Below are 26,817 nucleotides of genomic sequence, written 5' to 3'. Positions count from 1 at the left end.
ACAAGTATCAAATGTGCAACCTAGTCCATCACAAGGAAGATTTTGGGATAGATGCAGAATGGCACACCCATGCAACTGCTCATGGTAAAGGAGCGTGTGACGGAATAGGTGCAACATTTAAAAGGGAGGCAACACGTGCTAGTCTGCAGGCTAAACCTACAGAAGCACTTTTAACACCAGAATCCCTTTTTGAGTGGGCTAAAAAAAAGTTTGTGGGAATTAAAATATTTTATTACACAACGGTTGCACATAAAAAAATGCAGAGACATTTAAATAAACGATTCGCAAATACTCCTGCAGTTAAAAATATTCAAAGTAGTCATGGCTTTATAGTCGAACCAAATAAAACTTTAAATGTATTGCAATACTCGAGTGCTACAACTTCCACAAACATTGTAAATTATCAATAATTTTGTTTTTTCTTATCAAACATTATCAACGTTCAAAAGGACCTTTTCAGGGCCACCAAATTATCCAATGAAAGCTTGAAAAATTTTCTAAAAACTTTCTGTACACAATCGGCCCTTTTCAGGGCCATCAAATTATCCAATGAAAGCTTGAAAAATTTTCTAAAAACTTTCAGTACACAATCGGCCCTTTTCAGGGCCACCAAATGATCCAATGAAAGCTTGAAAAATTTTCTAAAAACTTTCAGTACACAATCGGCCCTTTTCAGGGCCACCAAATGATCCAATGAAAGCTTGAAAAATTTTCTAAAAACTTTCAGTACACAATCGGCCCTTTTCAGGGCCACCAAATGATCCAATGAAAGCTTGAAAAATTTTCTAAAAACTTTCAGTACACAATCGGCCCTTTTCAGGGCCACCAAATTATCCAATGAAAGCTTGAAAAATTTTCTAAAAACTTTCAGTACACAATCGGCCCTTTTCAGGGCCACCAAATGATCCAATGAAAGCTTGAAAAATTTTCTAAAAACTTTCAGTACACAATCGGCCCTTTTCAGGGCCACCAAATGATCCAATGAAAGCTTGAAAAATTTTCTAAAAACTTTCAGTACACAATCGGCCCTTTTCAGGGCCACCAAATTGTTCTTTATACAAACATTCAAGGCGTAAATTAGTTGTATTTTTTTCAATTTTTGGCAGACATTTTGAATCCGACATTTTGAATTTCTAAAAACTAACGTCAAATTAGTAATCAGCGACCTCAAAAACCTTCATATGGAAAGTTTCAAGCAAAAAAATGAATTTTTGAACTACTTTTAAAATTTTTGTCCGCCATTTTGGATCCGCCATTTTGAATTTCTAAAAACTAACGTCAGATTAATAATCAGCGACCTCAAAAACCTTCATATAAAAAGTTGCAGGCAAAAAAAAACGAATTTTTGAACTACTTTTAAAATTTTTGTCCGCCATTTTGGATCCGCCATTTTGAATTTCTAAAAACTAACGTCAGATTAGTAATCAGCGACCTCAAAAACCTTCATATGGAAAGTTTCAAGCAAAAAAATGAATTTTTGAACTACTTTTAAAATTTTTGTCCGCCATTTTGGATCCGCCATTTTGAATTACTAAAAACTAACGTCAGATTAGTAATCAGCGACCTCAAAAACCTTCATATGGAAAGTTTCAGGCAAAAAAACGAATTTTTGAACTACTTTTAAAATTTTTGTCCGCCATTTTGGATCCGCCATTTTGAATTTCTAAAAACTAACGTCAGATTAGTAATCAGCGACCTCAAAAACCTTCATATGGAAAGTTTCAGGCAAAAAAAACGAATTTTTGAACTACTTTTAAAATTTTTGTCCGCCATTTTGGATCCGCCATTTTGAAATCTTAAAAAATAACATCAGATTCTTCATCAGCGACCTTAAAAATTATCGAATAATGTGTTTTCCGCAAAGAAACCATTCTTTCTGCTTCTTTTATCTTTTGTCCGCCATATTGGATCCGCCATTTTGAATTTTTGAAAAAAAACTTTAGATTTATAATCAGTGACCCTAAAAACTGTTAAATAATGAGTTTCAGAATTATAAACCTCGTTTTTAGCTTTTAATTCATAAAAGTATTTTAAAATTTCTCGACTTTTTGACTTTTGACAGCTCTATTGGCACCAAAAATGAAATTTTTTAAATAACGCCCATCGGCATCTTAAAGTACACGAATGTAGAAATCTTTTAAGCCCTAGAACGTTTAAATCCATCAAAACCATTTTTGTTTAGAGCTCTGTCCGTGTTGACGTGGAATGTCCCATATATATATGAGTGTGTGTGTGTTGAAATTGTGTGGCAACCTGATTTTAGAAACAAAATTGCCAAATGGCGAAAATTGTGTTAGTTTCTATTGAATCTAAAAGAGCTATTGTTCTGGTTTCATGTATATATGATCGCTATATAGAGTATATCAGATTTCACATGAATGTCATCATTTGGAGGGAGTAAAAATACGTGAGAGCTGCGCATAAGGGATCAATAGATTTCGAATACATGCAGGAAATGTGTATTCTATCAAGTGATGGCTTTAGCTGGCCAGTGTACGATTTGCATGTACCTACAAATGTTCGATTCATATACGAGCAGTTGAACATGTCAATCCATTGGAACACCTAAATTTGTTTCATACCTGATACCAGTTTATCTTTATACTCATTCACGCTTCTCAACTTTTACATTCAATGTTCTATATATATATAGTATATATACTTTAATACTGCCCATTAAAAATTGGTATTATTTTTTTTAAAGGAGCTCTATTTTATATAGAATTCACGCACTTTTGAATATAACCACTGCAACGGACAGCAAAAATATTTTCTAAAGAAAATTGAAATACAGAAATTACATTGCATTCATTCATAAAATAGAATTTTTCAAGTCGAACTAAATTTTTCAAGCATTTTTATAGAAATTGTAAATTGCTTTCATTTATTTCGTCTGCTTAACTCTATTCAACAGTGTTTCCCCTTTCTTTTCACCTTCATTTATTTTGAAGAGAAATTTATTATTTTTAGAATCTTGAGAATTTTTAAATAAAATGAAAACATATTTTGGAAGATTTTTGACTTTTTGTCATATCTATGTAACGAAATTAACATTATTAAATGTATTCCAAAAATTATAATATTTAAGGACGTTCTCTACCAAAAATTGTTAAAGTTCACTACTGGCGCGGTACTGGTATCAGTAACGCGCCAGTAGTGAACTTTTGATAGGGTATATATCCGTAAATGTAGACCTTAAGAAAAAAATATTTAATTGACATTTAAAAAAATATATATATATATATATATTATTATTAATAATATCCTCTGAATATTCCTTAAAACTTTTGAAAAATGATCCGATTTTCATAAATGATGGCTTATTTTCTTTAAAAAATATAAAAATAATATCTTCACCGCTGGGATTTTTAAGCAAATGCACAGTTTTTTAAATATGGTTTAAATATGAAAATTATTTTCAATTTTTCTTAAATAAATAACGATATTTAAAAAACGGTGCACTTGTTTAACCCCTTGACAGTCTATGGCCTATATATGTCTATAGAAAACAGTCGTCCCACCTTTATGTGTTTGGACATATAATTATGTCCCTCTTAGAAAAAAAATACTAAACATAATTCAATTTGAATGTAAATTGGTATATTAAGGTTTTTGGGGTAGCTGAATCCAAATTTAAGGTCAGATTTAAAAAATTCAAAATGGCGGATCCAATATGGTGGAAAAATTTTAAATTTATTCGATTTGTTCAAAATTCGGTACTAGGAGGTTTTTAGGGTCGCTGAATCCAAATTGTAGGTCAGATTTAACAAATTCAAAATTTGGATACCTACATAGACTTCAAAAACCCCCGAATACCGATTTTTGAACTAATCAAATCAATTTTAAAATTTTCTGCCATATTGGGTCGTCATATAAGGTCCGCCATTTTGAATTTTTTCAATTTGACCTCAAATTTGGATTCAGCGACCCAAAAAACCCTCGAGTACTGAATTTTGAACAAATCGAATAAATTTTAAATTTTTGTGCTATATTAATTCGCCATATTGGGTCCGCCATTTTGAATTTTTTAAATCTGACCTTAAATTTGGATCATCGTATTAAAAATACGATGATATATTTTTTTGGAAACTTTTTTTTTGGACCGTGGACCCACAAATGATTTTTCTACTGGACTGAGAAGGAGTTAAAAATTCCAGCGGTGAAGATATTAAGTATTATTTTCTGAAGAAAATAATAGCCATCATTCATTAAAATCAGGTCATTGCAATTTTAATTAAGACTATTATTCAATATTTTAAAAATTATAGTTCCCGACATAATTAACATTGTCTTTGTTAAAAAAAAATTCCCAAATTGCATCGAATAGTACCAACTTCTTTTAAGCTTTAACATCTATTTTTTGAAAATCTTTTACAATCAAAAAAAAAAGTTAAGTAGATTTGTTGTTTTATCATTTATTCAAATATGTTTATACCTAATGACATTGAAAATAACATTTGTTAATTGATATTTGAATTCTTTTAAAAGGATTTATTTCATGACAATTAATTAACTGTAAATTTGAAAGTTTGTAAAATGTAAATTATACTGCTGTTGTTGCTGTGTATAAGAAAGGAGTTTAAATAAACTTTTTGTTTTACAGAATGGACGAGCCAGCAGTGAAAGTAGTGAGGATGGAGTTGGAAGTAGCGCCAGCACGTCTCGTGGTGCCGGAAGTGGATTTGGTACCGGGTGTGCAGGCGGATGGCGAAGCGTCTTTGGAGCTGTTTCCGGTCGTGAGCTAAGGCTCTACGAATGCGCACCCTGGAGTCCAGAAGCTTGGGCGTCACCAAGTATTACCTGTCCTCTTATTGCCACGAGGTAAGCAACTTTCATTCAAAACTTTCCAAGTTTTCACCCCCTTTTTTTATATATATATATATATATAAACAACTTTCCAAGTAAACAGCTAATTTTATCTCAAACATAAAGTCGTAATTAATTTTCATATTTCTTGCACATTCTATACAGTAATAAGCTCAAAGTTTCTATTCCTCTACCGTCTGCTGTAAAATATTAAATTACCTTTAATATTTTCAAAGGTGTGTATAGCTTAAAATGAAAAGTTTTCAATGTCAATGAAAAGCTATTAAATTTATTTATGATTTAATAAACCGTTTCTCTTCTATTTTGATTAATTAATGTTTCGTTTCGTGTACAAATAAATGTAACTAAATATTAAATTAATATTTTATTTTGCATTAGGCAAATTTTTTTTATATTTTATTAGAATTATTTTTTTTTAATTTTTTGCAAAATGTGGTAAAAAAAATTGGCCTAAAATTATCATTTATTATATATAATTAAGTCTACATGTGCGATGTGTATATAAAAAAAAATTTTTTTGACCCAAAAAATATATACAATGAATGGATTATTCAGTCGTGTTCACAATTCAATAGAAAGGATTATCAATGAGGCGTACGCAGACTGTCGGATTACTGCAGTTAGCGTTGTTCGTTATGTCCATCGCTATTTTAATTAAGACTATTATATCCGGCGACGTTCGTCTATATATATATATATATATATCGCGCGGCTGGACGTGTTACGTGCACGGACAACCAAATCTCACGTCACACGCTTGTGAATCTCGCTAGATTCACTTTATACTAATATTATTCTCGAAAATGTCTCGGTAATTAAATTTTACTATGCCAGAACACTAAACTGAAAACGTCATTGAATTTCATTTCCATTAATTATATATACTTATATAACAATTTATTGTACACTGAAAAAAAAATTATTCGATTCAACTACTTGATTACTTGCAAACAAACATTTACTTGAACCAAACCAAACCTACTACTGTTTTATAGTAGTTATTTTTTTTTAATTTTTTACTAAAAAAAAATACTGTTACTAATCAGTTGATTAAAATTTTAAATTTTGAAAATCAGATGTCAAATTCAAAATCAGCAACCTCAAAAACTCCCGAGTTATAAGTTTCAAGCGAATTTGGTCAATCTTAAAATTTTTTTGTCGCCATATTGGATCCGACATTTTGAATTTTGAAGAACTAACATCGGATTCGTAATTAGCAATCTCAAAAACAATATAGATTGCATAATTAAAAAAATTTTCTTTTTAAAGATATGAATTTTTGCCAAAAATTTACCGCCTCTGGCCCACTGTACACTGGCGTTCCACGGAACGCCCTGCCAGTAAAGTGGTTAATAGGTATACAAACTGAAATTTCGCGGTTTGCGAAAAGTTTGGTTAAGAATGTTCCCTTCTTATCATACAATTCTAGATGCTCCGATTATTTCGTCACATATACTGTGTGTTAAATACTGTATATTTGAAAAAAGTTTTATATTGCAAAAAAAAATAAAATGTAATTTATCGCAAACTGTTTTCATTTTTAATTTTATTATGCTTTTATTCACTAACACATTCACCCTTTTGGGGAATGTTTTTTCATTCATTATGATGATTTTTTTATCATTTTAAAAAATGATTTTAAGTGATTCAACTTCCAATCAATACTAATTTTTATTGGTCAAAACAAATATATTAATTAATATTTTAATCAAATGAGATCGATGAAAACTTTACAAAAAAATATATAAATTATTTTGTATATTTAAAATATCTTATCTTTTGGAATTGTATATATATATATATATATATATATATATATATATATATATATATATGAAAAAGCGAGAATTGTGCGATAAGGTTGAAATCCTTTTGAATTTAGAACAATTGTTATATTACAATGCTTTTTTTAAAATTAGCTGCATTCGCCTGGATAAATTGCATTTTTCTGATTTCATTAGATTATAGCTCTTGTTCATTGTATTACTTAACGTTATTGCTTTTCATGTAATCACATTGCACTCGCGTTGGAGAATGTGGTATAAATTCAGTAAGGTAATTAATTATATTTTTAAATGTTATTTCTTTTGGTACAATCGCTTTAATTTTATTGGATGAGAATATTTGAATATAGAATCGAATTTCGAGGAAAAGTAGTTTTATTAATCGTTAGAGGATTAAAGTACTTAGTCAAAAATTCGCTAAAAATTAAAAAATTATGTTCACTGTTCTGCGGTAGTTATTTTCTACATCAAAATTATTTAAATTTTTTAAAAATATATTTATTTCAAAGCTAAATAATAATTTGTTTTAAATAAAAATTTTATTTAGGACAAATGAAATTTTTTTGAATCAATTGAAAATTATTTGTGATAAATATTTTTTTTTTTTTGATAACACGATTGTCCTTTTTTTAATAGAAAACATATATTGCATGACCATAGGGTACTTTTTCTACTTAAAAAAAAGAATATTTCATTATGGGTTCATACCACTTTGTCAACTTCAAAAAATCGATTTTTTTTACGGATTTCGAAAGAAGGACATTCCAGGAATGTTGTGTAAAAATTGCAGAAAGATCTGAGCAGTGTAAATATAGTTTTTACGATTTTATTTGAGAGCGTACATTGGCGCGCCTGTTACTCATACGAAACTTTAAATTCGTTTTTCTCAAAACAACATTTTTCCATACCGCGGGATGTTTTTCTCGGAAACTACTGGACCGATTCTCAAAATTTTTTTACGAAAATCTTCGTCACATAAGTGGGTATCGCCGGAACTAGAATTATGAAAAAATATTCATTTTTACTATTTTTTTAAACCCTACTCTCTAAATCTGAATAAGTGAAATTTCACTTAAAATGTGTCAAAAGTCTTCCACGTAGAAAAATAAGTGAATATGCACTTAAAAATAAGTGAAATTTCACTTATTTTTGAGTGAAAACCACTTATTTAAAAGCGTGCATATACACTTATTTTTCTACGTGGAAGACTTTTGACACATTTTAAGTGAAATTTCACTTATTCAGATTTAGAGAGTAAAACTGCCAAAAAAAACCTTAATTTTCGAAAAAAAATTTTTAAATTGCCGCCATTTTGTTATTTTTGTATAAAAATTAAAAATTCTAGTTCGGGCGATAGGTGCAGTCCTACTGAAGATAAATCAACTTGAATTTTGTGTTTTAGATTTTTCTAACCTGAGAAATCAATCCCGCAGCTGGCATCGGTATTTTTAGCAGGTCTAAAATTATTGTTAAATTATATATAAACAAATAATATTTTTTGAATAAAATGAGGTTTTTTATAAAGTTAAAAAGTGTATTTATTGAACTAAAAAAAAAATGCAGATCAATATAATCCTTAGGAATCGTAAAAAAAATTATAGAAAATAGCTTCATTTTCAAGCGTGTAAAGTGGTATGAACCCTTATGTCATGATATCTTTGTCTACTGAGAAAAAGAGTTCTTTTTTAAAAATCACTACTTTTTTTATATACTTAAAAATAAATTTTTCTCCTTACAAGCAAATTTTACCTTGATAATGCAATATTTTTTAGTGAAAAAAAATTATGCCAAGAAAATTGTACTTTTTCATTTTAAAATGACGCTTGTCTTAATAAGGCAAGTTTATCCATTATAAAAACATTTTTTCTGTTCAGACTGTACTTTCTCTACTTAAAAAAATAAGTATTACATATTAACAAAGATAGCTGTTTCTACCGAGAAAAGAGATTCTTCCTTGAAAAACCACTTTAAATAGTAAAAAAAAAAAGAAATTGCATGGAAGAACTTCTTGTTTCTTTAAAAACGTCTTTTCTTTTTAGAAAGAAAAGATTTTTCTTATTTTTCATACACGGAAAAATTTTTGGTGCATCACATGAGCAATCTACGGTAGAACTGTTGTACTATGGGTTGCGAGCAACTGTTATCCTGATTTGGCGCATCAGAAGCGCTGTAAGGGACATAGGTTGCACTAAACCGGGATAACTGATTTCCGTTTTTAAAGTACAAAAATTTTTTAACTAACCAGTACAACCGGTGCACCAAAATTTTTTCCGTTTAAAAGAAAATATATGAAAATATTATAAACATTTCTTTTCACTGTATTTGTCATAACATTCTCAGTTTTTCGAGATTATTTATTTTTTAATCGAGACGTGAATCACTAATTTCTGAAAAAAATGGTCCTTTTAGTCAAATCTATAATATTGTCTCAAATAATTAAAATAAATCGATATACTACATATATGTAATTCATAAGAAAAAGAGATTATTAAAATTTTAAACATTATATTATGATTATAAAAATTGAAGTAAAATCACTTTTTTAAAATACGAATATCCACTTTAAAAAAAATCAAAAAAAAGCTATTGGAGAACCTTGGCACTATCTGCGGACGATTAATTATTATAGGGGAGTAATAATTACGGAAGGGGAAAACCTTGTAAAAATTAAGAACCGTGACCAAACTACCTGCTCTAACGCTTATTTGCCAGAGTTTGGGGTAGGAGGATGGATCAGTTCCGGGGGGTTGATAGACCTATGTTGAAGGAATATGGGGAGGGGGGGGGAATGTTTTGGAGGTGGGGAGCGATTCCCGGTTAATTAATAGCAAGTGATTAATCGTCAGAGCCGGGCTACCCTCGTCAAACAAACCTCCAAGCACAGCTCGGAGCTTGTACGTGATCTGCAAATAGGAGCGAGTATCTACATATTGCACACACTTGCATATATATATATATAATATGTTTCTACGTGTGTTCATTTATTCACACCCAGCGGTCTGTGTGCTCGGACTCAAAGCGATTTGTATTTTGTGGTAAAACCGATGAAACAGTTGATCAGTCGAATCGAAAAATTTTCAAAAACCTATAACTTTATTATTTTTTTCCCCTTTTTTAGAATAAAAAATTCGAACATATTTTTCCTTTCTTCTAAATGAAAATTCTTGTTTCTATTTTTGTACACATATAGTACGCCATAGTAGTCGGTCACTTTATGTTATTATTTGTAAAATTAAAAGAAAGCACATTAGTGTAAAAGCTAAAGAACTAAATTATAATGAACCTACGAATTCAAATTTTCGCGCCAAATAAAAATATCGCACATTGAAAACTCTTCAGTACTTTAAATGACATTTTTGTCTAAAACAAATATGAATAAAATATTTAGATGACATATTATTGATGACTGACATAAATTAAGTATAACATAATTAAATTTAAATAATTGAATATTAATGAGCAATTGAGAATGGTAATAGATAACAACAAAGTTGTCTTTTAACCAGAAAAGGTTTTGATCCTCAATTTCGAATTCCAAATAGTTAAACAGTTTTTAATTCTAAAGCCGTGAGGTTTTCGGAACATTCTTAATTAAAGAGTAAAAGTTTTTTAATTAAAAGGCGGCTCTAATTTGAAAGTACTTGATTTTGTCGTCTTCAAGCCTGATGTTTCTAATTTCAAAAGAGAACTTTTTTTTTTACCCACTGCAACAGCTTTTCCAACTTGATGAATTTTGAGCATTTAATAGGGGGAAAAAAAAGTAGAGATAACCTGCTACTTTATATATTTTGAATATTTATAGAAATAAAAAAAAATTATTATAGTAAGTGTTGTTCTACTTTATAATTTTTTTTTCCTATTCAAATATAAAAAAATAGTATTTATCTCTCGAGCAGAAAATAGAATGAAATTGAACGTATTTAAAAGAGAGGGCAAAAAAAAAATAACGGAATATTTGCACTTGTGTTGCAGAGAAAACTGTCGTCGACACCTTTAATAATTAATGCTCAGCCTCGGGCATTTAATTGATCCGGTTCGATGTTCGATTATCGAAAGCCCATCTTTTATTTCCCCCTTATGCCGTACTCCCCCCCCTCCTCTCTCCTCACTTTCACATTTCTCCACTCTCTGCTTTCCAATTCCACAGACTTGGAACCTCTTCGTCGAAATTATCTTTCTGAATTTCCGTTTTCGCAGCATGAATTTCACGTTTCGTTCGATCCGATTGCACTCTCCTCGTATTAGGCTCTCTCTCTCTCTCGACCTCGTCGACTCGATAAATTATCGCACTGAAGAAAAACTCGTCCTTCCGGTTCGTTTGAGTATCCTTCGCGTTCCCTCGGGCTTTCACACTTTATTTCATTTGAATAATTACCGATTTTGCGCTAGGCGAATTTTCAAATGAGATGCAAGTTTTCCAAAGAATCAGACCTGTATGTATGTATATATAGCATATTTAAATTAATGTTAAGCTTTGTGAACTCTCGTAGATACATTTCAAAAGTAATTCATTTTTTTTACGTTTTTCAATGTAATTCTTTTGATTTTAATTACCTCTATATGAAAAAATAGTCTTTTCAATGTTTTTGTAATCTTTTGAAATGTGCGATTTTATTTTATAATTAATGCAACAATTATGTATATACAATTTAACAAACTGAACTTATTGAATATGAATTATTTATATAATACTTTATTTTTACTTATAAATAAATTGAAACTTCTTGAATATTATAATTTATAATAATTTTAGATTTAGAGATCATCATAGTAATTGAAAAATATTTTTTGCTACATAACCATTTTTTTCTATATTGCATAAAAAACCATGCAGGGAATGATATGAAGAATTTGATGGATAAATTGAGTTTAATATGAAGATTGAATATTTTTCTAAAAAATGAGATCATTTTTGTTTGGACACTTATTGATGATCGATTTTTATTCGATACCGAGGGGTTGAGAGAAGATTGTTGGAAAATGGAGCAACCACAAAGTGCTCTTCCTCCAACGATGTCTGCTTTTTTGACGTGTATATAGAACTCGTCTATATATATATATATATATATATATATATATATATATATATATATATATATATATATATATATATATAGACTGAAGACCTTGGTCTTCCGTGAAAGTTAAGTCCGTCAGAGGCTCGATTGTGGAAAAAGTTTATCGAAGCTGTCAACCCTCAGGCAAACGAATAGCTGTCTTATTCTACTATCCATCTATTTTCCCTCCCGTTGTGTCGTAATATATTCTCTATAATGCATACAAAATTATACACACAAATTTAACACAATTATTTTCGAAATAAACCACACAATTAAAAGATTGTGAAAATATTTTTAAAACATTTTATTAAAAAAAATCTTTTATAAAACTTTGTTTTATTTTAACTTCGTTTTATTTGAGTGAATTTTAATTTAAGGGTTCAGTAATACTTTTTGCGACAATTTTTTTTTTTTATATTAAAAATTTATTTTTATTTATTTAAAATCTTTTAAGGTAAATGCCCCAGTCTTTGTCACTGCCTTAGTTACCGTCACTTTCATTGAAAATTACAAAAAATATTTTCTAAAACAAATAAAGATTATGTTTTTTCGATTTTAAATAATTATTTTTATACAAATAATAAATTATAATAATAATTTTTTCAATACATTGCTTAAAATTCTTAAATTACTTATGTGACGATTACTGAAGCAAAGGTGACGGTAACTAGGGCATTTACCTTATGTAGGGGAATATACTCAGGGTTGGACACTTCGCTTTTCTTAAAATAAAAACACTAGCGCCATCTATGCACGGACGTGACGAAGCTTCTTGTAGTGAAACCTAGCTTTTTGTGCCATTACATTTTTGGAGGATCAAAAGTATAGCGTCTGCTGTGACGTCGGTGCATTTGTAGGAACCAAAAAAGTTTTGTGAGCGATGTGATTAAACATAAAAAATGAATAAAGAAAACAAGAAATCGGCAAGATAAGTTTATTGCATGTATTGTGGGCTTCATGATTGAAGAAAAAATGAAGTGAAAAATCGAATCGCGAAACATGTCTGGCTATAATTAGCACAATACGAAAATGTTACTTCTACTTAGGGTTGGACACATTATACACTGATGGTTGAACACTTTGTTAATTATGAATTTGACACAATTTATAAATAAATATACAAATAAACATTGACTCACACACATCTGCACACACACAGCACATATTCTGCCAAAGATATTGGAAAAATAATAATAACGTTTAAAATAAAAAAATGAACTTAAAAATTGTTTACAGTAACGTTATAAATAATATTAATTGTCAACTATAAATAATTATAATGTAAAAATAAAAAAATTAACATAAAAAACGTTTTCAGTAACGTTATAAATGTTATTTTATTTTTTTAACCATAATTCGATTCTAAATTTTTAAAAATATTAAAAATTAAAAACAATAATTAGTATTCACAGATAAATTAAAATTATAGATATGGAACAAAATTAATCATTAATTAATTATTAATTACATCTATAATTTCTGAAATGTTACATATAAAATGTAAAAAATAATATAAAATGTACATATAATATTATATATATTATAATATAAAATGTCATCTTCATATTTTTTCTGACTTATTTATTTTATTTATAATGATGATGTTAAACTAAGACATCGAAACGTTGCAAAAGTGAAATAGTATTTCATTTATGAATTTTCCAATAAAAAAATGAATTTATTCTAATTATTAAGAATTTTTTAAAAAATAATTTTAAAATTTTCATAATCTTTTGATTTTGCGATGTATAAAAAGTCGCTTAGATTTGGTACTGGATCCTTAAATTTGTTTTTCGAAAAATTAGATTTAAAAAAAATTTGATTTGAATATACCTATAAGTAACAAAATAATGAATTTTTGAAAATTAATTTTCTCTCTTCTTAAATTATCTTCTCGGTTATTAGTTATTTCCTCTCCCTCTCTCTCTCTCTTTCTCTCTCCCGGGGGTAAAATTAATTTCGCCGAACAATCTCGGACAGAAATGTGCGCGCACCGATATTCTGAATGAACTGTATTTTGTATTATAACGTTAGGTGCCAAAGCGACGGAAGGGACCACCGGCATCGCAATTGGTTGGTTATGGTAGCCTGAACAACCATAGTTGCAGAGAAGTTAATACAGCCCTTATCTCCCCTTTCCACCCTTCTCGAATCTCTCTTCTTCATCTGCCTTCAACTCACGCTCATTTGCATCCACCCACGAAAACATGTTTCGGACAGAATTCAACCATAAGTTCCTAACACGACAATATATATATATATATATACCTCTAAGAAACTATTTTCTCATCACTTTACAAACAATTTGCGAATTTTCCGTAAAATTATAATATTAAACATTCTAAGTATTTTTAAATATTTTTTTTTATTTAAAAACATATTATTTAATTACATTAGTCAAATAATTCACGTTTATGGTAAACGATTGAAAAAATAACTATATAAAATAATAATAAAATTTTTGGTTTAAAAATTATTTTCTATTAAAAATTGTTGATCGAAAAACGTTATAAAAATTTTTTTAGACACAAAATTACAGTAATTTGCCATAGAAAATTGATTTTCCTTCTAAAAGTCGTTGATCATAAGTCAAATTCACCGACATATTTAATTTTATAAAATTTTCAAAGTCTTTAAAGGTACGTAGGAAGCACCCACGTGTTCTGGTATGGGAAAATGTGTTTTGGTAGTATACATCTTACTCTATAAAATGGGAAAAGATTTTCATCTAAAATTTTGAGAGATGATAGATTTGGGTACAAAAATTCTCGCTATTCTCCGAAAAATACATAATTTTGAATTAAATTATTAAAAATAAAAGTTTAAAAAGTGAAATTTAAAAAAAAAAATGAAAACAAACATGGCGGCGCATATACAGACGTTGCTTGAGTGTGTCACTGCTCCAGGAGTCAGCGCCAATTTGAGCGAATGGCCGCTGAATGAACTATGATAAAACCTATTATTTTACTATATTTATTGATTTAATTTTATTATTTTTGCGTTAAGTTATGGTAAATGAGTAGAACAACGAGATTTCTTGTACCAAACAAAATCTTTTCAAAAAAAATTTTAACCCAATATCATTTTTTATTTCAGAGAAAGTTTCAAACTACAAAGAAACGTCCTATCTATACCTTTAATTATAAAAGATTAAAAACAATATTTTGCGTCCTCGTGGAGGAAGCTTTGTAGTCCTTTCGTTTATAAAACTTTTCAAAGTGGCGAAAACAAATTTTTTTCTTTATAGAAACATGTTATATGAGATCCTGATCAATTGTCCGGATGTATGTGTGTGTGGATCCCTTTTTTGTTTAGAAGATAACTTTAACAGGTTTTAATGGATTTAGATAAAATTTGGTAGCCTCATTTATCATATTAATATCTCAAATCTGACCAAAGGATTTTTAAAAATACCTCAAAAAAAAATTTTTATCGTCTTTTTTCAAAAAAATTTTTAAGTAGAAAAATTTAAGGTTATATATAATATAATCGTATTCCTTATGTCAAGACGAATCGATCGATATATATAAAGTATACATTTAAGGTAAATTTAAAGAATTAATGAAAGTTAAAAAATCAAAAATTCACATTTTGGCTATAAAATTTTATGATTTTTTAAATTGAAGTTTATATATGAAATAATTGTATTCCTTAAGTCAAGACGAATCGATCGATATATATATATATAAAGTATACATTTGAGGTAAATTTAAAGAATTAATGAAAGTTAAAAAATCAAAAATTCACATTTTAGCAATAAAATTTTGCTTTCTCCACGAGGAAGCAAATTTTTTTGCTGATCATAAAGAGGAAGCAAAATGTTCATGTAATGAACATCTGAATTTACAACTTGTTTTTATTTATAAAGAAATAGTTTCTCTTTTTTTTATTTATTATTTACAAAAAATTTTCATAACGGGAAACTTGAATTTAAAACATATCCCTGTGAATTGTGAGATCAACAAAATTTATAGAAAACTTTATTGAGATACCTATAAACATTGAATTTCAATTTATATCATTCTGAAGCTGAACTTCTGAGAAAACTTATATAGAAGCTTAAAAAAAAGTGAAACGGATAAAAATCGAGGCCCAAGTAGTGTGACTTGAAGATAAATTTTTTGTTTAAAGTTGACGTCAATAGTAAATCTTTCGAGTCTCAGTAAGGCAGAAGGAGCGATAATAAAAAAGACTTCATCCCCCTCCCTAGAGAAGGTATTTCCAGTTGAAGGGGTCCAATATCAGGCCCCGAAAAGCTACTGGGTGGAAAATACAGAATAGCCGACTTAAGGAAGTTTTACTGCGAGACAAACCGGAAGTGATTCCACTCCAAAGAAAGTTTCTCCTCTCCCCACCTACCCCTCATCTCACTCTCTATCTCTTTCGTCTGAATCTATTTTTTCTCTTTTGGACCCTACTCCTTTTCTATACTTTGTCTTATTTTCCGTCTTATTCTTTTTTTTCGCGGATTACGGCGACGATCGACCATCTATTCTCGTTTAACGCTCTTATTTACTGACTGAGGTTTTCTCCTGTCTGCTTCTTTTTTTTCTCTTCCCTTTTTATCTATTTTCTTTTTCTCAAGTTTAGTGACTCAGACTGTCGGACAGATTATCGACAGCGCTCTCTGTAATAAATAATTCAATGAAAGTTGCTAATTTTGTGGCTGCGGTAAATGATGAAAAGAAATTAATCATTTAAAGATAGTTTTTTTCATTCAATCATTTATACTTTTTTTTTAATAATTGCTTATATATTTTCGAATTATAAATTTTTAAAAATCTGGATTTTTCATAATTTTTAAATGTAGACGTAATTTTAATGACAAAAAATCTTCGATATTGAATTCATGAAATGAATATATATGACGTTCCACGAGAAAAGGGACCTTAATAGAAAAAAAATTTTAGGTTATGTTTAGTGATAACTTTCAGCTTGATTAAATATTCATTTTTAATTATGTAAAATAAAAATCAGTTTCTATAGAATGTTTTGGATCTAATGAAGACATAAATATTAGTATTTATATATTCTTATTTTCAATTTAAAAATCATCCATATAACAAAATGCTTGAATAGTGCAAACATAAAGAGTCGCATGCATGCTAGTAAATTCGCACTGAGTGATTTCATAGCAAATTTAAGGTTAGAATCAATTGACATACATATATGTCCACATTAGAAAAAAAATACTAAATATAATTCGATTTGAGTGTCGATGAATATACTAAGGTTTTCGGAGTCGTTGAATCCAAATTTGAGGTCAGATTTAAAAAATTCAAAATGGCGGACCCAATATGGCGTCAAAAAAAATTTACCATTTGACTAGATATACATAAAAATGGTTCCTTTAGGGTTTTTGGGATCGCTAAATCCACAATTTAACGTCAGATTTAAAAAATTAAAAATGGCGGACCCAATATGGCGGATAAATTTAAAAATTGATTAGATTCGTTCAAAATTTGGTTTTCGGGGGTTTTTGGGGTCGCTGAATCTAAATTTGACCTTAAATTTGAATTTAGCGACCTAAAAAACACCCAAATATCGAATTTTGAACGAATCGAATCAATTTAAAATTTTTCCGCTACTAGTCAAAAAATTCTGAACAAAAAATGTATGGCGCACTTTCTGATTGGTCCAGCGGATGCTGAGTTACACTCAAAAAATCGTGGGAAAAATTTTCGAAAAAAAAAATTTCAGAAATAATCGCTCGGGAATATGTACCACCAAAAAAATAGTCAAAAAGTTCTGACCAAAAAATGTATGGCGCACTTTTTGATTGGTCCAGCGGATGCTGAGCTACACTCAAAAAATCGTGGGAAAAATTTTCGAAAAAAAAAATTTCAGAAATAATCGCTCGGGAATAATGCCAAAAAATTGAGCAAAAAGTCTCGAACAAAAAATGTATGGCGCACTTTTTGATTGGTCCAGCGGATGCTGAGTTACACTCAAAAAATCGTGGGAAAAATTTTCGAAAAAAAAAATTTCAGAGATAATCGCTCGGGAATATGTATCACCAAAAAAATAGTCAAAAAGTTCTGAACAAAAAATGTATGGCGCACTTTTTGATTGGTCCAGCGGATGCTGAGCTGCACTCAAAAAATCGTGGGAAAAATTTTCGAAAAAAAAATTTTTAGAGATAATCGCTCGGGAATAATGCAAAAAAATTGAGCAAAAAGTCTCGAACAAAAAATGTATGGCGCACTTTTTGATTGGTCCAGCGGATGCTGAGCTACACTCAAAAAATCGTGGGAAAAATTTTCGAAAAAAAAAATTTCAGAGATAATCGCTCGGGAATAATGCCAAAAAATTGAGCAAAAAGTCTCGAACAAAAAATGTATGGCGCACTTTTTGATGCTGAGCTACACTCAAAAATTCGTGGGAAAAATTTTCGATAAAAAAAATTTCAGAAATAATCGCTCGGGAATACCACCAAAAAAATAGTCAAAAAGTTCTGAACAAAAAATGTATGGCGCACTTTTTGATTGGTCCAGCGGATGCTGAGCTGCACTCAAAAATTCGTGGGAAAAATTTTCGAATAAAAAAATTTCAGAGATAATCGCTCCCAATATGGCGTCAAAAAATTTAACATTTGACTAGATATGCATAAAAATGGTTCCTTTAGGGTTTTTGGGATCGCTAAATCCAAATTTGACGTCAGATTTAAAAAATTCAAAATGGCGGACCCAATATGGCGGAAAAATTTAAAATTAATTCGATTCGTTTCAAATTCGGTATTCGAGGGTTTTCGGGGTTGCTGAATCCAAGTTTGAGGTAAGATTTAAAAAATTAAAAATGGCGGACCCAATATGGCGGAAAAATTTAAAATTGATTCGATTCGTTCAAAATTTTGTTTTCGGGGGTTTTTGGGGTCGCTGAATCTAAATTTGACCTTAAATTTGAATTTAGCGACCCAAAAAACACCCAAATATCGAATTTTGAACGAATCGAATCAATTTTAAATTTTTCCGGTGTATTGGGTGGCCGTATTAGGTCCATTATAAAATATAAGAAGATTTAAATTAAGTTTTTAAAAATACGATTTTTTTTTTTTTAATATTTCGTCATTAATAATTTTACGGCTGAACGATTATGTTACATGTGTTTTTTTTGTTTTATTTTGATGAAATGTATTGCAATATGATTTTCCTTTTTTTGGCCGCGTATATAGGTGAGTAGGGGGTCGTAAAGTAAATCCGCAAGTGGGTCGTAGTTTGAGAGATGTATTGTTTTGCCGCAAACTACGTCGTATAGACCCTTTAAGTCTGTGCAAACAAACGGGTAAAGCTGCCAATGTCGACACAAGGAAAGTGAGTGCCTTTTGTATACGAATGTGACTTCCATGAACACAAGAATTGAAGTAGAAACGTGTGTCCAAATACGCATACAGCTGCGAATACGAATAACAGGGTTATTGGCTGAAATCCAGAGGGGCCACTCAAAGCCAATCGTTCCCTTTGGACCTCGTATGTTATACGCTGACTCGTGTACACATACACCAACTGGTGTTATTCAAAATCTATATACTAGGAGTGCCGCACGTTACCGACTTTGCGGGCCATTCGTTTTTTTTGTCGTTTCTCTTTTTTTCCATCTCCCTTTTCTCTCTTTTTTTTGTTTTTACAATATTTATAAATTCACTTCACACAAATCGCATGCCACAATCAATCGAAATGAAAGAAGGCCTTTCATTTTGCCTTTTTTTCCCCTAAACTATTATTCTCATAGCATATGAATAATAATTTAGAAAGAATTAAAAAAAAAAAAAACTTTTCTTTTTCGATTCGTTGAAATTTTTTTCCAATTTAATGAATGATGAATATTTTTTTGTTAAAGGAACGTGCAATGGACTTTTATTAAATGAATGAATATAAGAATAAATATTTTAATATGAAAGTAATCTATTCAAAAACTAAAATTAAAATTCTATTATTAATTTTTCAAGGATCTTAATTATTAAAATTCAAGAATTTTAATCTAACACCTAAAGAGAAAGATAGTCTCAGAGCCAAAAATAAATACTTATTTTTGTTTCAAATAAATTTCATTTTCTCTAAATAAAATTTTTTATTTATAAAATAAATATAAAGTTATTCTTTGAGAAAAATATTTTTTTACTTGATTCAAATAAATTTTTATTTAATTCAAATAAACTTAAATAAAAAATTTCTCTTAGTAAAAAAGAAGAAGGAATATATTTGGCTACAGAAGAAAAAAAAATTGTGACATAAATTTATTTATTTTTCGATTTTATTCTATTTTTAAGACAAGGAGAGAAAGAAAGAAGAGATTTTTCATGTTTTACGGAGGTGAAAGTAATAATTTTTTTTTTTCTAAATTTTTTTTTCCAGACTCGTTTCTTCAACAACGAGACAAAATGAGGCCTCGTCAAGTAATTCGACGTCCCATCATGGAGCGACATTCGCCGTCAGGGTTGGTACCATTGATGGGGTAATAACCCACAATCTACGGGCAGAAACCAGAAGAGATTTAGCTGCGTGGGCCAGAGCCATTGTTCAAGGCTGTCATACTGCGGCACTTTCCCTTCGTGAATACACAGTCCGTAAGTATATATTTTTTTTATTATTTTTGATAAAATTATTTTTTGCAATTTATTACTATTCTTTTTGAATATTATTATAATTAAAATGAGAGTATAAAATTTTCTTTAAAAATATTTATAGTATAAAAACAATATTTATAATGTCAAAAAATTCTAATATTTTAAATTTTAGTCATAAATTCTCATACAGATTACCTAAAATAAAAAAATTTAATTTTCAATATTTAATCTTTTTTTTTTACTCCTCGAGTGATCAAAATAAGATTCTGAAATTTTTAGATGAACAAAATTTTTTATTGTTGAAAAATATTTTATATCCGTTTTTAATTATTATGTTGTTGATAAATTTTAACGAGGCCAGTTTTGTAACGGAAACCAGAGGTGTTTAAAATTTTTTTAAAGAACATTTTTTTTTATTTTTAATATATTTTTATTCCATTTAATAAAAATTAAATTAATTAACAATAATTATTTAATTATCATAGGTATAGGTGTAAATTTTATAAGTTTCATGTCAAGTCAATGTATAAAATATATATTCTTCATAATTAAAAGCTTTTCGATCACATCACGTTGATCATCATCAGTAACACTAAAATATCAATGATTTACAATCGATTAGTTGTTATTTTGTGAATTTAAAATTATTTCTGCAATATTGCATTACAAACTTACAAAAGATATGGAAAATATTGCATGATGGTGATATTAAGGTTAGATTTTCTACTAATAAAAACCATTTTTAATTTCATAAAATGGGTAAAATGAATCACGAGAAAAAATTTTTTTATTTATGACTGCAAATAATTGCAAAATATAAATTGTTAACAAATGTATATATATAATAAACGAAGAAGAAAAGAAACGTCTCTCGTGTAAAGTAAAAAAAAAAATTTGTTTAACTCAAAAGAAAACAGGCGTAGCAAGAAAAAAAATGAATGGCTTTGATACAAAATCGGATTGGAGAACTTTGGTTCTTTATAAATATCTGTGCAAGGAGATGTGTGTTCTACTCGTTTGAAATGGACTGATGAATTCAACTCGATGAAACTCAATTCCTCTTTTCTGAGGCTATATGTAATAAATAGAACTCTATAACCAAAGGATTTATTTTCATTATATATTTTTTCTTTTTTTTTTTTTTAACAAACTTTTGAAATTTGTTGCGATTTCAATATGATTGCATTATAGACATTGTTCCATTCTCTTTTTAATATTGTTATTCTACAATTTGCAAATTTTTAAAATTTGATTGGCAAAACAAGAAAAGAGTGTTAAATTGAATTTAAAATTAAATTAAATTTTGAAAATTTTTCTAATTATCATAACAAAAATATTGTCAATGAGTTTATTGTTTATTAATTATTCTAATAATAATAATTATAATATCATACAAATATTCAAATATAATACTATTATTATATAAACACATTAATAAAAAAATCAATAATTAATAAATAATTAAAGAAACAGTAAAATAAAATGTAAACACAAAATTAGTAAAAGATTGAAGTCATTGGATATTCTTGAAAAATTTCAGCACTAATGGCTTCTAATTTAACATTATTTTCCAAAAGATCTTTCAATGAAAAATCTCCTTTTGACAAAATGATGTCAATTAATTTTTTTTTCAAAAACACCTTCTCTGCGCAGTACTCTCTGGCAATTAAAGTCTAAAGGAATTTTGTTTTTTTACTCTTGTAAAGGAAAAAAACTAAATGGAAAAAATTCTAAAATGAAGGAAGCCAAAACTTAAGGAGACTGATCTTCATTAATTAAAAACTTGCCTTTTCACTTAATTATTTTCTCAGAGTTAATTAGGCTTTTTAGAAATGAAAGGAATGCCTTGAAATAAAACACACAGACACATAAGAGATCATTAAAATTGTATAAATTTGCATAATTAATTGTTCGTTTATATATATATATATATATATATATATATAGGGGAGAGAGAAAAACAGTGGGACACTTTTTTTTCAAAGACATATTAATATGTCAATTTTATTTATTTTTGAAGACTTTTTGGTATTACCATAAAGTTTGAACTCTTTTCTACACAATGCACATATTCTATTAAGATTATATTGTGATTAAATAAAAAAATTTGAAGTTTTTCATACTTGATACATTTTTCTTGTTTTGAAGGTTTGTGTTTAACAGTGGGACACCTATTATTAAGAACCGAATAATTATTTAAATAATAATATTTTGCTTCAAACTTTGTAAATATATATATTTTGCATTAAATAACGTTATCAAATGTTGCAAAACACTCATAATTTAATATAATATTTACATTTTTATAATACGATGTCAAGTTTCATATAAAAAATTGCTATTATTTTTTTTCACGTTTACAGTACTGCTGATCATACGTCATAATTTTGTCATAACCTAAAAATAATTTGGAGGAAAATTTGAATAGTCGTTCTCTTATCAAGTGTTACTTTTTAAATGTTGTCGAACAATAATTGCAATAATTATTAATTATAAATTTTGAATTTTTTATGGTTTTTTAGCATAAAAAAATCACATTTTTAGTCGCTGTGTAAGTATAAATGCGCATGCGTATAGCTGACACAACTTATAATCAGTGTTGCCAAAATCCACATTTCATAAACTTAAATTTTTGCTTGTCCCAGTGTTTAATGTCCCACTGTTAAAATTAAGCAATCGCAAGAAATTATTTACATAAAAATTGTTTGTGAAATTTAAAAATATTTTAAATTATTGGATATTATACTTAAAAACATGAGTAAACGAAGTAACAATTACACTTTTTTTAAAACTGTCCTATCTATATAAAAATCAGCATTGTATTTCAAGAAAAAATTTACTCTGGTACGTCAACAATAGTTTTTTTCAATTTTCTTTGTAAATAATGAATCAGTGTGGCTAAAATTTTTGGAGATAATGTGTTGTCATAAACATGGTTTACATTTAAATTTTGATCGAGTTTCTTTAAGTAGTTTTTCAGAAAATTAAAGTGTCCTACTGTTTAAACTGTCCCACTGTTTGTCACTCTCCTCTATATAGTTTTACATGAAATTAATTTTCAAAAACAATTTTAAATAATTTGTAATCATAAATTTTTTTTAATTTTTAATTTTATATTATTTTTTAGGATAAATTTTAATGTAAATTTAGTTAATAGCTTATTTATTAGGACAACTAAAATTTTTTCTATTTTAATTGATTTATTTATTTCTATAACTGTATTTTGTGTTTATTAGGATGTGTCTGGCAAGGAAGAGCTTGTCAACTAATTGTCAACCACGAAGATGGTTTCACCCTCTATGCGGCTGGAGCAAGAGGTGTTACTGGATCTGGTGTCAGTCCTGGTTCACCACCTACTCCTCTGTGGCGAAGATCTTTTGACAAACTCAAAATGTCAGCTGATGATGGTGCAAGACTCCTCTGGCTTGATTTTGGCGGTGAAGACGGTGAAATTGTAAGTCTATATATTATTTTCAAACAAATTAATTTCAAAACTTGAGTTTCTATTAATTTGAATTTTACGTGAAATTATAGTATACTAATTTCTACTATAATCACTTTATATATAATCAATCATTTCGAAAATTAATTGAAATTAAAAACTTTATTTATCAGGAATATTTTATTTAGTTTATTAAATTCACAATTTGAAACAATTTTTATATAAATAAATATTGGCGATTCCATGTGAAATTTACCTATGATATTTTAAATTCGGATAAATTTTTCTTTTCCTTCTCTGCAAAAAAAAGTGTTATACGTATTTTTTTCTAAAAAAATTTTTAATAAAATTTTTTAATAAAATTTTTAAAAAAAATTAGTTTAGTAAATAAATGAATGAATTAGAAATAAAACGATTTTTTAAAAGATAAAATGAAAAACGCAATTTTTATAAACTGTTATTTTTGTTTATAAAATATTATTTTTTTAATTTTCATTTTTAGTAATCAAATAACAGGTTACGAATTTAGTAGTAATTCAGTAGTAAAAGTTTAATTTAGTCAGACAAGGAAACACTCGTCGTTGTATAGAATTTCTCAGTAGTAATAACTGAATTTAGTCAGACAAAAGCGAACTCTTGATGATTTCAAAGTTTGCAAGTGTTTCATCATATTATTATTATTATTATTGTTAATAGTAAATATTGGTATAGTAAAATAATAATATAATAGTAATAATAATAATAATAATAATAATAATTTTTATGAGACAAGATAACAAAAAAATATAATAAATATAAAAAATATTTTAAGAAAAAATTTTTTTTTTTTTGATTAAAGGAATTGGACCTAGAAAGCTGTCCGAAGCCAATAGTATTCGTTTTGCATAACTTTCTCTCTGCGAAGATACATCGCCTTGGATTGACTGCATAGGGGTACGAGGGGGCCCCTCTTGAGGCCCCCGATCTACCTCCTCACACAACTAGGTCTGTAACTAGCGTCTTTTTACACTAGAAAAAGAAAAAAAATCGATATAAATAATAATAATAATTGAAGAGAAAAACAAAAATCGATGAAAATTATCAGATCGGGCGGCCGCTTTGTGATTCAAAATTGAAAAGAAAAAAACACAGTACAAAGATCACGATGAGGAGGTTTAAAAATATTTTATTTTGAGTCACACAACTCGTACCTCATTATTATTTTTATTTTTTTGTTTTTTTACGAAAAATCGTAATCTTTTCTATTTTTTTTTTTTTTTTTGTTCTTTTCAAGAAAATTAATTTAACACTTTTCGGAAATATTTTACGTTTTTAATCTAATTTTTTTAAAATATATTTCTTTTTAATTTCTCTTTCTTTTTCACAAAGGAAGAGTTTGTATTATTTTAATAGTATATTTAAAAAATTTTTTTAATACAAAAATAAATTTATATTTTATTTCTTTATGACTTTCAAGAATTCCTGTGTCTTTTTTTATTGATTCTTAATTTTTATTTACTGTATCTTAAAAATCTTATTTTTCTTGTGATTTTATAAGAGAAACGCTGTATTTATTTAGTTTTTTTTTTAATAATAAAATTTAATATTAAGAAAGTATTAATAATAATTAATATTTTAATTAATAATAACAATTATTAAAAGTAAATAATAATTTAAAGAAACCTTTATAATTTAATAATGTAGTTTTTTTAGACATTATTTACAATTACAGTGAATTATTATCTTATTTATATTTTACTCAGATCTGATTATTCGTTACATTCATTTATTACATTATCTTTAAAACAATTATGATAATTTTGTTTCTCGCAAATGAACAGCAAATTCATTAGATTAATTTTTATTAATAATAATCAGAGTAATGAGAAAGATAAGAGTATACAGATTAAAGGACAATTTTTATATTTTATCTTATTTATTAATATTATTTGCAGTTTGTTATTAAATATACTCGTTTATTTTTTTTATCTAATAATTTAATTAATATATATTAATAATTATTAATAAATATTTTAAACTATTTTTCACATAAAATAACGTAAATACAAAAAAAAATGTAACTCTTCCTGTAAATTGGTACTTTCAAACATTAAACAAATGTATTAACTATTATTATATATAATATAATATTAACTATTAATTTATTAAATAATATTTTAATATTATCGATTACTGTTTATAAATCAGATGACAAATCAAATTAGATTATTTTCTTAAATTCGATTATATTCAAAAAATATTATCCGTGATCTTTGTCGAAAATCTCAAACACATTCGCGAGCCAACGACTTTTTAACGTAAGAAAGTATAAATATAGATATGCGAGTGTCCAGGGGTAACGATATAATGAATATAACGATAATCGATTCGAAGCCATCCAGGAAATGATATTTCAAATTGTGAAGGTTATTAATAAGTGAATGGGTTCGAAGAAATAAGCAGTATTTGAAAAAATGAAGTATATATATATATTGAAGAAAAAGAAACGCTAGCGAATAATCAATGCGCCTAACTCAGTAACTGATTAACCTAATTATCGGTAAAAAAAAAAATAAAATAACGAATTATTATAATAAAACGGAAAATAAGAATGAAAATAAGCGTTCATTGGTGAATCCGTTAAAAAAAAGAGTGAGAGCATAATGGCCTAGTTAATGAGAAAAATAATTGTAGAACAAAAAGAGATTTTATAGTCTCTCTCTTCTTTTTAATCTAAGGGCGGATTCTTTGTTATATTGATGATAATTAATTGTAAACTATTGTAAAAGTGATTATAATTATTGAATAATTTCTCATGTAAAATACTCTTTGGCAATCTGTTCCCTTGGAGATTATATAAATATATAAGACCCGCCCTTTAACACAAATCCGGATCCGTTCCTGATCATGCAAACCGCATGATAAAACTAAATAATGAAAGTGCGAAACTGTATGAACATAAAATATATGAGAGAATGTGTTGAATGTTATAAAAGACAATGTATAAATTTAGAGTCGCTAATTTGTAATTATTACCGCGTTCTGCACGCTGGCGATTAATCAAACTTTCATACAATATACATATATACATATATATATATACACAAACATAATTTATTATTATTATTAAATTTACAATAAACGTGCAAGCAATATATATAT

General features: G+C 27.9%; 1 protein-coding gene across 2 annotated transcripts in view; it reads left to right on the top strand.

The window, feature by feature from the left end:
- LOC127290259 (beta-1-syntrophin) overlaps nucleotides 1-25,328 on the top strand; it is a 634,564-nt gene extending 609,236 nt beyond the window's left edge. Inside the window, exons 5-8 of one of the 2 annotated variants that reach the window (XM_051318733.1) lie at nucleotides 4,604-4,821; nucleotides 20,023-20,234; nucleotides 23,471-23,688; nucleotides 24,515-25,328. In XM_051318733.1, the coding sequence (XP_051174690.1) occupies nucleotides 4,604-4,821; nucleotides 20,023-20,234; nucleotides 23,471-23,688; nucleotides 24,515-24,607 (741 nt within the window). In that variant the 3' untranslated portion in view covers nucleotides 24,608-25,328. The remainder of the gene's footprint in view (nucleotides 1-4,603; nucleotides 4,822-20,022; nucleotides 20,235-23,470; nucleotides 23,689-24,514) is intronic. The other variant, XM_051318734.1, reaches the window with a different exon arrangement.
- The last annotated feature ends 1,489 nt before the right edge of the window (nucleotides 25,329-26,817 follow it).

This window comes from Leptopilina boulardi, unplaced genomic scaffold (genome assembly GCF_019393585.1).
Source record: "Leptopilina boulardi isolate dan_hultmark-lab unplaced genomic scaffold, ZJU_Lbou_2.1 LbouV2_58, whole genome shotgun sequence".
Taxonomy (NCBI): Eukaryota; Metazoa; Arthropoda; class Insecta; order Hymenoptera; family Figitidae; genus Leptopilina; species Leptopilina boulardi.
Note: the sequence above shows the minus strand (reverse complement) of the source record. Positions and strands in the feature narration are given on the sequence as shown.